General features: G+C 55.1%; 1 protein-coding gene across 2 annotated transcripts; it reads left to right on the plus strand.

Moving 5' to 3' along the window:
• The first annotated feature begins 137 nt into the window (after positions 1-137).
• On the plus strand, positions 138-14,227 carry GYS1 (glycogen synthase 1). 2 transcript variants are annotated; one of them, XM_039868514.1, is made up of 16 exons: positions 138-468; positions 1,921-2,102; positions 3,975-4,166; positions 4,956-5,141; positions 5,378-5,522; positions 6,370-6,487; positions 6,753-6,873; positions 7,086-7,192; positions 8,302-8,361; positions 8,453-8,531; positions 10,018-10,131; positions 10,391-10,517; positions 11,631-11,726; positions 11,920-12,083; positions 12,502-12,582; positions 12,748-14,227. In XM_039868514.1, exons 1-16 carry the CDS (start codon positions 351-353, stop codon positions 13,072-13,074), a joined length of 2,217 nt encoding a protein of 738 aa, XP_039724448.1. In that variant the 5' UTR covers positions 138-350; the 3' UTR covers positions 13,075-14,227. The 2 variants fall into 2 exon arrangements, 1 of the variants encoding a protein (XP_039724448.1); XR_005654025.1 differs by lacking the exon at positions 12,748-14,227 and having other exon boundaries at positions 139-468; positions 11,920-12,174.
• Positions 14,228-15,222: the final 995 nt, after the last annotated feature.

A 15,222-nucleotide genomic window follows, 5' to 3' on the forward strand; every position in this document is an offset into this window, starting at 1 on the left:
GCTAAGGCGGTCTCGGGGCGGAGCGAGCCCCACGCTGTCCACCAATGAGGATGCGCGAGAGACCCCGCCCCGAGCGCGAGCCAATGGCGCTGGCCGGGGGACGGGCGCCGCCTCCTGGCGGCCGCAAGGCTTTACTGCCGGGGGCCCTCAGCGCTCAGTGACGCTGCGGCTGCCTGCTGCCTAGGTCCGAGCGCCCCAGGACGGGGTGCGGTCGTGCAATAGGAAGCCGAAGGCGTTGCAAGCTTCCCTTCGGGCACCAGCTACCTGGCCCCACACCCTGCCTGGTGCATTCCTCGGACGCCTCCGGAGCCCCTACTTGTGGCCCTTGGAGTCCCCTTCCCGCGTCAGCCATGCCTCTTAACCGCACTTTGTCCATGTCCTCACTGCCAGGACTGGAGGATTGGGAGGATGAATTCGACATGGAGAACACAGTGCTCTTCGAGGTGGCCTGGGAAGTGGCCAACAAGGGTGAGCACGCCAGGCGGCGGGGCCCGGACGAGAAGGGCAGTCGGGGACGGGTGCCCGGGACTCTTGAGGGGTAGGGGGACAGGGCTACATAGCATGACTCCTGGGTTCTGGGCAAGGAGCCTGTGACTCCTGTGTCCTTGGGGAAGAGCTGTGATGTGTCTCCTGGCCCTGGAGGAGTGGGGATGAGTCTCCGGGGTCCTGGGTCCTGGGGAGGAAGAGGCTAAGATGAAAGATTCCTCCGTCCCGGAGGGAGGTTTCTGAAAGACCAGAGACCTGGGTCCTGAACAGGGAAGGAGGTGGGTGGTGGGGATGGGGGTAAGGTTGCACTTCTTAGTGCAAACTTGGGAGACGGGTAGGTTTCAGAGCAGTGGCCGTCCGCATTTGGGAGCGAGCTGACCGGGGACGGGATGCATAAGTCGTGAAGGGAGAAGGGAGGAACTGGTCACTTGAGTGTAAAGATGAGAGGGGGCTGCGGACCCTAATTCTTAGATCCCAGGGTGGGAAAGGGTTGGGGGCCTGAACACCTGGGCTCTGGAGGTGCTGAGGGCCTGAGCTACGGGTTCCTAGAAGGAGAGGAGCCTGTGGCCACACACGTATGGATACTGGAATGAGGGAAGGCTGGCAAGTCCCAAGTTGGTCAGGGGCTGGGCCCTGGGATGGGAGTGGCTGGGGCCCCGGATTTCTGCGTGCAGGCCTCAGAGAGCCTGAGGTTCAGGGTGTAAAGAACCAGGGGAGGCTGTTAGCCCAAGAGCTAGGCGGTCTCACCCCTCACAAGAGAGGAAACTGGGGTTTTTCTTAGCTGAGTCTTGGGAGAGAGAGAAACTGAGCCTTACACCATGGGAGGGGCCGGCAAACACTGAGCCATGTATCACCAAGGCCCAGATTTCAGGAAGTAAGGAGGCTGGGGGCCCAGACTCATGGGTCTGGAGTGGAGTCCTGGGAGGAGCAGGGCCCCGCCTGCCTGTCTCCCTGGTTGGGGAGAGGAGACTGGGGGACAGGTCACCAGAGTCCCTGCGGGACGAGGGAGTCCTGCTTCTCTTGGGCAACTGTGGGAAGCTGAATAGGGTCCTCCTCTGTCATAGAGCCTGGCTGAAAATTTAAATCCAGCTTTCGTAAGCCGGGAACTCAGGAGTCTGGGTCCTGGTAATCCTTGTCAGCGTCTGTCTTCTTTGGGAACCCGGCCCCTAATTCCCCCAGACCCAGGAGCTAAGGCCCCCAGGCCCATCTCCCAGACTCAGAAGTCTAGCTCCCCTCTCCCTTAGGCCCGGGAGGACTGCCCTCCGGCCCCTTACCCCCTCCTCCCTCTGACTGTGATTCATGGGCCCCCAGTCCCCTCTTCCCTCTAAGCCACTGGTCCGGGGCCCTAGAGCCACCCGTGGTCCCCCACCCTGCCCCAGGGCCCAGACCTGTGCACCTCAGCTGGGGCCTGTCCTCATGCACTTGGGCCCACAGTGGGTGGCATCTACACGGTGCTGCAGACGAAGGCGAAGGTGACAGGGGATGAGTGGGGTGACAACTACTACCTGGTGGGACCGTACACGGAGCAGGGTGTGAGGACCCAGGTGGAACTGCTCGAGCCCCCGACCCCAGCTCTGAAGAGGACGCTGGACTCCATGAACAGCAAGGGCTGCAAGGTGGGACATGGCTTGGCCGAGGGCAGGTAGGTGGGGGCCTGCCGCCAGGGTGGGAGCAGCAGATGGAGAAGGGGTGGAGTTGGAGCCGGGGGGACAGCCCCAGGGAGAGAGGGAGGCGTGGACAGAAGCACAGGATAACCTGGTACTTTTTCCCAGGCAGACACAGGAGTTAAGATTGACACTCAGATCAGGATGCCATGAAGTGGGTGGGTGAACCCCAAGCTCTAAGACAGTGAATGGAGACAGACAGACAGCAGGGACAAGACAGACTGAGATACAGTTCCAAGAGGCAAAGATCATCGGACCCAGGGAGAGAGAAAAAGAGCTAGATGGAAAGACGGACAGCCAGACAGGACCCGGACGGGGGAGGGGGGGTGGGCATGGAGTGAGGCAGGTGGCCAGAGTAGGGTTTCTAGAGCCTGAAGTTCAAATTCAGCTTCTGCACTTCCTGCGGCCGTGAACTTGGCTAACGGAATCTGCCTTGTAGGGTTGTTGGGAGGATGAAATAGTTAATAAAGTCTTCAGCCCAGTTCTTGGCCTGAAGTTAGAACGCCGGGTGAGCTTTTATCGTTGTGGTTATTATTATCACCATCACCATTATTACTATAAACAGCCAAGCTCGCAGAGTGCGGTGGACAGGCAGACAAAGGGAGAGAGGCGGATGGAGAGAGACTGAGTGTCCCAAAAGGTGACGATGGCTTCCCCACCCTCCAGGGACTAGAGCAGTACGGAAAGAGATACAGTCTAGACACAGAAGAGAGGTAGCCCGGTGTTTCAGAGAGAAAGACCTAGAAAGAGAGAGGAAGGTGGAATACTAATGAAGGAGAGGTCATCGGGCAGTCCCAGGGGACAGAGCTTTAGAGGGGCAGAGTCCGGGATCAAAGAGAGGAGCGGAGCGTTCCAGGCCACCGACGAGGGCTGAAGGATGAGCACACAGAGATGGCCGCCGCCCAGGGAGAGAGCTGCGAGGCAGCAGTGCTGAGTACAGACAGGCTGGTGCTTGGGAGGGAGGGGTACAGTGGTTCCTTCATTCAGCTTCTGGTTTGGGGTGGGGTCTGGAGGCCAGTCAGGCCAGAGGTGTCCCCAAGGAACCCTAGCCCAGCCCTCCCCCCATGGCAGCTGCTCCCCACGTGCTGGGGGCCTAAGAATAGCCCCCCCAGCAAAAGGGCAGACAACAGCTGGGATGGGGAGGGGCATCGGGGTCAGGCTCCCGAGGCTGGGAAAAGCCAGGTTAGGGAGGAGGATCACTGTCAGCTGGACAGAGCTGTGGCACCAGGCCCAGAAATGACGACGACACCAAGGTCTGAGGAAGAAAGAAGCAGACAAGAGAAATGTGGCGGTGGCAGAAATGAGACAGCGAGGCTTAGAAACATGGCAGTGGATAAAAAAATACAGCTCCGGGGCGGGGAAAGAGGGGAGACGGCGGTAGAAATGTGGCAGCGAGAACAGTAAAAGGAGCCAGGGGAACGAATTAGCAGCAGAAAGAAGAGATCCTGGCAGAGAGCATCACGATGGGCTGGGGAGAGAAATGTGGCAGCAAACAGAAACAAGGCAGCGGGGGCACGGAGACAGGACATGTAAAACGTGTGGTTCTAAGGACAGAAAGGAGGCAGCGGGGGGCGGAGGGCAGCAGTTCTGGAAACTAAGCAAGGGACGGGAAAAATAGTGCGACGGAGACAGGAAAAGATCGTGGTGGGAAAAACGAACGGCAGATAGAGAAATCAGGCGGCGAGTAAGAACTGAGCAGCAGACGCAGAAACAAGATGGCGGGGCTGAGGCAGCAAGCTCCGACACGTGCCCGTGGGTGGGACTGGCATACGCGCTGTGCCCAGACACTGGTAATGCCCTAAGCCTCCCCATGGGTCCCCACAGGCATATTTCGGGCGCTGGCTGATCGAGGGCAGCCCCCTCGTGGTACTCCTCGACGTGGGGGCCTCGGCCTGGGCCCTGGAGCGCTGGAAGGGGGAGCTCTGGGACACGTGCAACATCGGGGTGCCCTGGTACGACCGCGAGGCCAACGACGCCGTCCTTTTTGGCTTCCTCACCACCTGGTTCCTGGGTGAGGTAGGCCCCACTGCCGGTCGCCATGTCACCCTTTTTAACCTCAGGCCCAAAACTATGATGGCAATCATCCCCCGGGCCAGAGGGGGGCTGGTTTCTCCCAGGGCATTCTGGGAGTTGAGTCCTCTAACCCAAGGACTCAAATTCCCAATTCCAGCTTCATTCATTCTAAGTATAGGAATTCTGGGCCATTAGCTTCTGGGGAGGTTGGCCCGGCTGGAGGGCTCAGCCCAGGAAATTCTGGGGGTTTTAGTGATTGAACTTGACTCTCAGGTGGGGCTCTGGATCTTTAGGAAACCCCAGTTTTCATGAGAACTAGGAGACCTGGTTCTGACCCCCTTTTAGGTTTTAGAAGGCTCAAGACACTTCATTTCCCCTATCATGGGACAAACAGTATCTGAACTGGCTGCTTCTAGGGCATTCGGGGAGTTGTAGTCCTTTGGCCAGGATTGGCTGCGGGTCTACTCGTGACGGAGATAAAGGGTCTCCAGGAATTGTGTCCCAGGACCTATGGACAGTAAAACTTCAATCTTTCCAAATCAGCCTTGCCGAAACTTAGAAGATTGTCTGAAAATAAGCCCAGCTCCCATCAGCCTCCTGGGATGGGGTCAGCCGCCCCAGGAACGTACAGTTCCTCGTCCTGTGGGGATTGCAGCAGGCCACCATCCACTCCGTGTGGTGGGGGTGACAGACTTACCTCTCCCCTGCTTCCTGATCCACGTTGGGGACTGCTGCTTGTCCTCACAGCACGCATGGAGACACAGCACAGCCCCGTTCCCTGTTGCCCCACAGTTCCTGGCCCAGAGTGAGGAGAAGCCGCACGTGGTCGCACACTTCCACGAATGGTTGGCGGGCGTCGGGCTCTGCCTGTGCCGCGCCCGGCGGCTGTCTGTGGCCACCATCTTCACCACCCACGCCACGCTGCTGGGGCGATACCTGTGTGCTGGCGCTGTGGATTTCTACAACAACCTGGAGAATGTGAGCTGGGAGTGCGGCAGGTGGGGGCTGCCAATATTTGAGAACAGCATAACACTGTGTACAAAGCCCTGGGAGATGGAGCTCCCTCTTCTCCCAGGACCCAGGAGTCAAAGTCCTCAGCACCCTCCTCCCTCAGACCCAAGAGTCCAGGTTCCAGCCCCAACCTCCGCCAGGAGTCTGCACCTCCAGGCTTCTACCCAGTTTTCCTGACCTGACTGCTCTCTCTTCCCGCCCAGTTCAACGTGGACAAGGAAGCGGGTGAGAGACAAATCTATCATCGCTACTGCATGGAGCGAGCGGCAGCCCACTGCGCTCACGTCTTCACGACTGTGTCCCAGATCACTGCCATCGAGGCTCAGCACCTACTCAAGAGGAAACCAGGTAGGGGGACAGGCTGCGGTCCCTAGACACGAACAAGACAGGTGACTGCGCAAAGGCCGTATCAACTTTCTCACTGTGAAGAGCAGGGAACTACAACTCCCAGAAGGCCCTACGTTCGTGACCTGAATACGAGGCTTGCCTGGCTGTTTACCCTAGAGACTCATGGGAAGTGTAGTTTCGTTGATATTAATCTCAGAAATGGTAAAATTCTTTTATTGGCTAATGTAGATATGGGTCTTCTGAAAGAGGGTAGAGGGTCATTGGATTTTGTTTCTGAGAAAAGCAGTGTTAGAACCGCTTACTCTTCCTAAACTATAGCCTCAGTTCTCAGTGGATGTAAGGCAAGAACTATAACTCCCAGAAGGCCTTTGGGCTGCTCAGCTCCTTGTAGTCCTGGAATTGTACCCTGGGAGCTGATGGGGGTTATAATTTTTCGTTGATATGCTTTCATTTCTGTGAGGATAGAAAAATGGTTTTGACCATAAAGGAGGCCTGAAGATAGAGGATATATTCTAGGAGAAGCAGAATGGGGATGTTTAATCATTCCCACCTCTGGGTGGAATGAGACAAAAAAAAAAAGAACTACAGCTCCCAGAAGCCCCAGAGTAGATTAGTTTCCTGTTTGGTTAGTCATGTGCAGGGGCTGATGGGAGCTGTAGTTATGCTTATGAACATGAGCGAGTAATATTGTGCAAGAAGGCATCTGAGAGGCAGGGCAGCCATGTCACCGAGGGAACTCCTAGAGGAGCTACTGAAAGAAAGGAAGGGGTCTTTCCTTCATTTATTCATTCAACCACATTGACCTGAACGAAGAAATGAAACATGGGACCATCTCTCTCATTCCCAGATATCGTGACCCCCAATGGACTGAATGTGAAGAAGTTCTCTGCCATGCATGAGTTCCAGAACCTCCATGCTCAGAGCAAGGCCCGAATCCAGGAGTTTGTGCGGGGCCATTTTTATGGGTACGTGGGCCAGATCCCTAGGTCTCGGGAGAGAGGACAGGTTGGGGGCTCCGCCTCTTGATTTTCCGAGTGCCAGAACAATAGCTGAGTATTGAAGGAGATCCCCAGCTGAGCATTAAAGAACCACAAATCCCAGGAGTCTCCATGTGGCCTCCACTCCATCTGTGGTCTTCTTTGCCCCTGGAGCTTCTGGGATTTGTAGTTTCAAGGCCAGGACTTGAGGGCGAGGGTCTCAGCCTCACCTGGCCTTGTGTGGCTTCTTTAGGCACCTGGACTTCAACTTGGACAAGACCTTGTACTTCTTCATCGCCGGCCGCTACGAGTTCTCCAACAAGGGGGCCGACGTCTTCCTGGAGGCCTTGGCCCGGCTCAACTATCTGCTCAGAGTAAGGCCTGCCTGGGCTGCCAAGGGACAAAGAGAGGACGAGAAAATCAGTACATAACTGGCGGGAACAGAGACCCAGAGAGGTGGTGATAGGGAACCCCCTTGACACGAAAGGGCACGCCAGCGTCCTGACAGTCTTGGGCGGTGGAAAAGGGTGGATGGCCTCAGCCTCCCCGCACGTGACCCTGACCCGCCCGCTTTCCTCCACCTCAGGTCAACGGCAGCGAGCAGACGGTGGTCGCCTTCTTCATCATGCCGGCTCGGACCAACAATTTCAACGTGGAAACCCTCAAAGGCCAAGCTGTGCGCAAGCAACTTTGGTCAGCAGCCCGCGGCCCGGGGTCCCAGCTCTGTGCTCTGGGTCCAGCGGAATCTTAAGTTTTGTCATTTGTAAAGTGAACATCCGGCCCCACCAATTTCTAGTGAAGTCACTTTGCTCAAGACGCCTCCGGCTCGGTGGCATTAAGAAGTCGCAGGCAGGACAAGTGTGACAGCAAGACCAGGGCTCTGATATCAAACCAGCGAGGTCCAACTCGTGCCACTGACCCTTGCTGGCTTGGCGACTTTAAGCAAACCACTCCCCCTCCCTGAGCCTCAGTTTCCTCACCTGTGAAACCCATTCATTAGCCATCAGGTGTTCAGTGAGGACCTACTATGTGCCAGGCACTGTTCCAGGCCCTGGGACACACAGCTGGGAACAAAAAAGATAAAATCCCTTCTCTCGTTGAGCTCACATTCTAGAAAATTCTATAGAAAGTGCCAAAAAAAAAAGGCTGTGACAGCATTGTGCGGACAGGCCACACTGAGAAAGTGCCATTGGGTAGAGACCAATAGAGGAAATGAGGGAGCCCTGTGTCGATCTGGGGAGCAGCAAGCGCAAAGGCCCTGAGGCTGGGGTCGGAGCCAATGGGGCAGGAGTGAGGCCAGAGCTATGGGAGGATTGTGACCAGAGGAACGACAGTGGGTTAGAGGGTGGCACTATTCGTCAGCTTCATCTGTGTACATAAATTTTCTTCTCGCACATAATTTTCCCTTTTTATAAAACGGGGCTCAGTGTTGCCACCTCCAGGACTAGTACAGGTCCTAATAATAGCTGACATTTCTGGAAAGCTCGCTGTGTGCTGGGCACCGTGCACCTTTTTGTCATGACCTCATCAAGTTCCCACTGCTAATCTCTGAGGTTGATTCTATTTTTATTTCCATCTGACTGATGAGTCACTGAAGTCAGAGAGGGAAGGCCACCTGTCCCTGGCCACACAGCTGATGCGAGGCACAAGGGATCCGAGCCTTCCAGGGCCTGTCCCCCGGGTCTCCATCCTCTAGCTTGGAATCCCCAGGGATTTGCTGCTCAGACCTCAGCTTCCCAGCAGCCCCAGAAACCTAACAGTAAATGGCCAGTGTGTATGTGATGTTGCTTTGCTCTTTCCAGGGATACGGCCAACGCGGTGAAGGAGAAGTTTGGGAGGAAGCTTTACGAATCGTTGCTGGTGTGAGTGCCCCCACCCTCAGCCCGGTACCCGCCTAGGCCCTGGCCCTTCTCCTCACCCCTTCTCAGATGCATGCCCCTGCCCGCCCTGCAGGGGAAGCCTCCCAGACATGAACAAGATGCTGGACAAGGAGGACTTCACTATGATGAAGAGAGCCATCTTTGCCACGCAGGTACAGTTTGGATCCCGGAGCAGAAGGATGGCGATTCCCAGCAGCCCCGGGGGCAGCTCCCTATGTCAGCTCTGACCCGGGAGATTACTGGGAGTCCTACTTTATTGGGCAGACCTTTCTAGGGAATCCATTCGGAGGTCCACAGAAGGGTGTGAGCGCTGGTTGGCAGAACTTCAATTCCCAGAAGCCTTTAGGGCCGCCTGCCTTCCCAGGGCTCATTATGCCACAGGGGCTGCTGGGAGTTGTGTTTTCTGAGTCCCTAGGGACCATGTGGACTTTAGAAAGTTAAGACTGCTGGAGGAGAACCACAACTCCCAGTTGTCCTTGGGCTGTGCTGCACACCAACTCCACCTCTGCCCCCAGAGACCGCTGGGAGTGGCCGTTTCGGTGGGCCTCTTTAGGGAATGCCCAGGAGGTCATCTAAAACACTGATAACCTGAAGAACATTGAATGCACGCCGCAGGCGCTATGTCTTACCCCACCGGCTGTGTCGTAGTCCCCAAACACCCCTGGGAATTGGAGCTTCTTTAGATTCCTGAGGTTAATGGAATTATGTGGATGGGAAACTTTAGGGGAAAAATTCAGTCACCAAATGAGAACTACAGTTCCTAGCAACCCCTGGGGCTTTCTGCCCCAGAGATTTCTGGGAGTTAGGATTCTTTCATTCTCTGAAGTCAAGCGTCTTTGTTCCCTTTGTTCGGGATTGGTGAGACATTTCCTGGGGAATGGAAACGTTGACAGCCAAGTTTCGTAAACAAGGTGTGACCTGCTTTTAGCCAAACTAACATTTCCAGTAGTTCCCTAAAGCAGCCTGCCTCACTGAGGGCTGCTGGGAGTTACAGTTTCTTGGGCCCCTGGAGTCAGTAGACAACTAAAGGTGAGCATAACTTTTAATGAGAGAAAGGACGGAACAGTTGCAAAGAACTCTACATTCCAGTAGTCTCCTGGGACTTCCATCATACTAGCCCTATCCTCCTTCAGTGAGAATCGGAAGAAGAATTCATTCAGTGATAATTCCCACGTAGGGAATTGTGGTTTCTTTGGGCTTCTGTTGGGGTGGAGGCAGAGGCAGTGGATACAGCACAGAGAGTAAATGGAGTTTGGAGAGAAAGAGCCAGGATTTTCATAAGAAAACGACAACTTTCGGCCACACCTGCACTTTGCTACCGTATTGGCATCCTCTGTCCTGTCGACTGGGAGGAGTTATCATTCCTTGGGATTTTCTTGAAGATAGAGCCAAGGGTAGTCCATGGGGCTCGTTAACCCTGGCTCTGCCTCAAAGACAACTGGGAACTGTAGTTTCTTTTCAGTTCAGGGTGGCGAAAGGGGAAAGAACCTTTATAGACAGAGCCAAGTAGGAAATCTACAACTCTCGGTAATCTTTTGGGCTTAATGCCCCACAGCCTGGTGGGAATTGTAGTCTCTTTGGATCCTCAGGGTCAGCAGGTGCCTTCTTTGACCCCCACCCCACTTGTGCCCCCTACAGCGGCAGTCTTTCCCCCCTGTGTGCACCCACAATATGCTGGACGACTCCTCGGACCCTATCCTGACCACCATCCGTCGAATTGGCCTCTTCAATAGTAGTGCCGACAGGGTCAAGGTGAGGGTCCTGCACTTTGCCGGAGGGTAGGGGGAGCCTGGACCTCATATTTCCCACCTCCCCTTGTTTATCGAAGGATTGCTTGCTTTGTTTAGAAAGAGCCTTAGCTTCAGAGGCAGACAGACTTGGATTCAAATCTTTGTCCTGCCACTGACTTGTGTGACTTTAGACAAGATTTTTTACCCTCCAGGCCTCTCTGGGATGACAGAGAGTAGCTAATTAAGGTGCCTCAGGCTGAGCCCTTCTTTTCCACTGCCAGGTGATTTTCCACCCGGAGTTCCTCTCCTCCACGAGCCCCCTGCTCCCGGTGGACTATGAGGAGTTCGTCCGTGGCTGCCACCTTGGGGTCTTCCCCTCCTACTATGAGCCATGGGGCTACACGCCAGGTGAGTGCTGCATGGCAGTGGGGTCCTCGTCAGATCTGGCATGATCCGGGGACCAGGGACTGGCTCTGTCTGAGCCCAAGCTCATCCTTTGCAATACAGGAACAATCTTTTCTGCTACAGTGTGTTTCTGTGACGCGGCAGCTCATGTGATGTGTAACTGGAAGGCTGATATCACGGTTCACATGTGATTTCCCCCAATTTGCTGATGACAACGGCTTAATGCACAGTTCACTAACAAAACCGAATGTGGCTGGGGCAACGTCTCCCCGGGCTGTCCCCAGTGCCCGTCGGCTCCCCACTTTCTGAGGTTGGCTCCCTTTAGACATGGGCTCCGAGTTGCAACCGCTTATCTGCGGTTCTCATATGTTTTTAAGGCTAAATACATACCATGCTAGCTACAGTATTTCTTAATTTATGAGTAATTTAACAAGGCTTTTAAACTGTGCTTGCATGATATTTAGTTTTGCCAGTTTCGTTTCATCTGTGATTAAAATGGTGCATCCATTTTGTGTGGTCGGACAGTGCCCTATTTTCACCATAAGCCCTGTTATAGTTAATGCCTGCTTTTGCAGCCTACAGAGGTTTTTAGAAACATCATATGAGAATTATATAAACCCCTCGAAACATTTCTCAGTGCTATTTAAGAGAGTAAACAAGGCAAAGTACTTACTCTGTACACAGCAATAGTAATAATGAGACCTTTTCTTACCTCCTGTCAAAACAGACTATGAAGCTGTGATAGCCAAAACAGTATGGTCTGGCACAAGAAAGCATCTTACGGGGTGTGAGAATTAAATAAAGTGGTACACATTGGTCCAAAGCTCAATCAATAAATTAGCATCCTTACCGCCCAACTATAGACTTTTCCTCATCCCGAGGCCTTGGGGCAAGTGAATTCCCTTTTCTGAGACCCTTAGCTGCCCCTCTAAGAAATAGGGACTATAACAAACAGTCTAACGCACAGCCTAGTTTTTCGAGCTGCTTCTGACTTGTTCAGCACAGCTCCCGGCACTTGGCAAAACTGCCAGTAGAGGGCGCCGTTGAGGCTTTTATTGCGGTTTCAGACAAGGTGGGGCGGGAAGCTAAGGAGGCCTTTCTCACTACTTCCCGCAGCTGAGTGCACGGTTATGGGCATCCCCAGTATCTCCACCAACCTCTCCGGCTTCGGCTGCTTCATGGAGGAACACATCGCAGACCCCTCGGCTTACGGTCAGCGCCCAGACTGAGAGCCAGGACTCTTGGATCCTGGGGAGGAGGGGCGTGGACCTTGGGTCACTAAGAGAAAACAGATCGGGGCGGACTCCTAGGTCCCCTCGGGAGGAGGGTCCTGGTGCCACAGAGTCCCAAGGAGAATGAAGGTTTCCCCAATTTGTTCTCTGAGTCCCCGTCCTGGCCCCCACAGGCATCTACATTCTGGACCGGCGGTTCCGCAGTCTGGATGATTCCTGCTCGCAGCTCACCTCCTTCCTCTACAGCTTCTGCCAGCAGAGCCGGCGGCAGCGCATCATCCAGCGGAATCGTACCGAGCGCCTCTCTGACCTTCTGGACTGGAAATACCTAGGCCGGGTATAACTCCCTTTCCTGTCCTCTGCTGGTGAATCAGCCGCTTCCGAATTCTGGGTCTCTGGTTCCTCAGTCTCAAAGGCCGGCGAAGGGGGTACGGTCTCCTCCTACTTGTCATAGTTGCTGTCCCTTTAAGAAATTAATTTCTGCCGAAGACCGCAAAAGTCTGAAGTTCTCTCATTTGCATAAGGGTGTAGCCAAGGAGCCTTGCCTCAGAGACTGTCCACTCACAGCTCTGCCTGTCTACATACGGGGTGGAGCTAGGAAATGGATAATTGGCTTAGGGGCCTAGGAGGCGGTACTTCAGAGCGTGCTCATCTGCATAAAAGGTGTGGCCAGGGTTGCCCCGCTCCACGTCTGCCTGGGGCTGGAGCCAGGCCCGCCCCGCCCCCTGATGCCCCCTCCCCTTCTTTCCCTCAAGTACTACATGTCAGCGCGCCACATGGCGCTGGCCAAGGCCTTTCCAGAGGACTTCACCTACGAGCCCCACGAGGCTGAGGCGGTGAGTGGACCCGGGTTCTCTGGTGGGCCAGGAGCTAGAGCTGGAGGCTTGGGGGTGGGGGGGGGGTTCTTCCTAGAGTCAGAAGGCCTCGGGGGTGGTGGACGCCTGGGCAGAACTGGGGGCCACCGCTCACTTTGCCCTTTGTGCTCATGTCCCCATACACAGACCCAAGGCTACCGCTACCCACGGCCGGCCTCAGTGCCGCCGTCACCCTCGCTGTCTCGACACTCGAGCCCGCACCTGAGCGAGGATGAGGAGGATCCCCAGGACCGACCACCAAATGAAGACGGTGAGCGCTACGACGAGGAAGAGGAGGCCGCCAAGGACCGGCGCAACATCCGTGCCCCAGAGTGGCCACGCCGTGCCTCCGGCTCGTCCTCCACGGGCTGCGGAAGCAAGCGCGGCTCAGTGGACACGGTGCCTTCCAGCTCAGTCAGCACCCCCAGTGAACCCCTCAGCCCTGCCAGCTCCCTGGGTGAGGAGCGCAACTAGGTCCCCTACCCCACACTCCTCGCCCGCCGGGGCCTCCCTCATCCCGAGGGCGGATGCAGAACTGTGCTGTTCATAACCCCCACTCCAGATCCCAAACCTTCCACTGGAAGGTTCACAGCCCCGCCCCCTCCGCTATACACTCCAGCCCCTCCAGCTCAGCTCTTGGAATCCCCAACACTCCAGAATCCACAACGCGGTGCCTTTCTTGGGTTCCAGAATGTATCATTTGTGCCCTGGAGTCCCCTAGGCCTGGCCTGGGTCCGAGTGTCCAGGAATCTGCCATCGTCCCGTCATGGTGCCAGAGGTTTTAGGAAACCCGGTCTGTTGCCTTCTAGAGCCCTTTGTGGCTTGTAAATTCTGCAGCCTACTGAGCACACCCTGCTAAGGCCTTGCCTGGGGACCACCAAGCCCCGGAAACCACGTGGTGTCCCTGGTAAGGAGACAATCAAGTCCAAAGCTGGAGCACTTTCAAAGACTTGAGTGCAGAAGGTCCTCTTTTTCAACTCCAGAACTGGGGCTCCAGGACAGGGCACTCATGTTTTCACTCTGTTCTTGCCCTCCCTGGGGTATCTGGCTCTGCCTGGAGGCTCCCTCTCTCACCTGATTCCCTCCTCCTCCTCCACACTTCTGCCAAGCAAGGGAGGCGCAGAACCACTTGGCTTCTCATTTCTCTTGGAGAACATACGGTCTTGGTCTCCATGTCCTTCTGGCCTTTTCTGGACCAGATCCTACTTCCTTCCGTGAGTCCGATTTCTCTCCCTGGATCTCGAGACTCCTGTGCCCTCTAGGGAGAATCCCCTTGCTAAGGACAAAACTGGCTGTCTTCTACTCCCACAACCGCCAGGCCCACCATGAAACCACTGGGTTCTAGGTCCTGGCTGGTGAATCTAGAACCTTACCACTAATGCTGCATCCTGGTCCCCTTCCCATGGTCTAGAACTGCGCCCACTGGGTTCTAGAACCTCCATTTTTACCTCGAGGCTCTTCCATCCCCAAGCTGTGCCCTGCCCCCAGCTTTGGTGAAAGGGAGGTGCCCCCTCACGCGTGCCGTGCTGTGTCTTATGCACTTGGTTTGTAGTTGGGAGGGTGGGGCAGAAAGGGTGTGATTGAAGTGTGTGCGGAGAAGAAAAAATACAACTATATTTAAGAATCCCAGGTCTGGTCCAACGTGAGGACTCGGTGGGCATCGCTCTCGGCCCCTCCCTCCTCTTTACCTCCCCTGTTCCTCCCGCTGCCCCGATCCCTTGCCTTGTTCCTCTGTCATGGAGATTTGGATTGCTATTCTAGATTCCAGTGTTCTTTCAAGGGAAGGCACCCCTGTCTTTTATTTAATTGGGACCTAACTTGCAAGTGGCAAAAACTTGGCTCAAGCTCTTTGGCAGACAAGGGCCGTGTCACTGGAAAAAGGGTCCATAGGGTACCCACGAGACACGTGTGGATCTTTAAGTTAACGAAATTCCTCGGCACCGCTTAGTAGCCACAGGTAGCCGCATGTGGCTTCCTATTCTAATGCAGATGTAGAACATTTCTGTCACTGCAAAAAGTTCTGGACAGCACTTAGAGCATGTTTCCAGGGCTCTGCCCGCTCTGGGCTTTGACCCTACTGCCCCCTGGATAGAGCTCTATGTTTGACATAAATCTGCTTTTTTAGTCTTCCCTAGGTCTACGTCATAGGTGCATCTCTGAACCGACTGATTTTCAGGGGAGTAGAAAGCTCCGATTGTTTGGATTCGGGTGTAAGGATCCTTTCTGTTAGCCAATGTGACAGACACAAGCCCCCTCCCCCACCAGAATCAGCAGTGGCCACCAAAGTGCGGTGATAGGGGCACGGTTCTGAGTGGACGAAAGAACATGTGTCCAGCAGCCACCTCTTGGATTCTCCCACCAAAAACATGGAAAGGTCAGGGGTCAGAGTTGACATTGTTTGGTAACTGGGACTCAGAAGTTTCCTAAGTCATCCTCGAGCTTCTTCAGTTCCCTTTTGGATGATTTGGCCCCCAACTTTCACATCCCATTTCTGTACTTAGCTCAGCACCTCTTGCACATCAGGTGCTCCCAGCCCCAGATCCCCCTATCTTCCTGTTTTGTCTTCAAGCAACTTTTGGAGGTCAGATCTGGGTGCCTCCCAGCTGCTGTGGGCAATTTACA

The sequence above is a fragment of the Pteropus medius genome, unplaced genomic scaffold, assembly GCF_902729225.1.
Source record: "Pteropus medius unplaced genomic scaffold, Ma_sr-lr_union100, whole genome shotgun sequence".
Taxonomy (NCBI): domain Eukaryota; kingdom Metazoa; phylum Chordata; class Mammalia; order Chiroptera; family Pteropodidae; genus Pteropus; species Pteropus medius.

Bases quoted from the DNA above. Each gene is read 5' to 3' on its own strand.
- GYS1 (XM_039868514.1), top strand. From the start codon at position 351: ATGCCTCTTAACCGCACTTTGTCCATGTCCTCACTGCCAGGACTGGAG. The intron at 6,488-6,752 runs GTACGTGGGCCA...TGGCTTCTTTAG, and splicing joins GTGCGGGGCCATTTTTATGG to GCACCTGGACTTCAACTTGG. The intron at 7,193-8,301 runs GTCAGCAGCCCG...TGCTCTTTCCAG, and splicing joins GCTGTGCGCAAGCAACTTTG to GGATACGGCCAACGCGGTGA.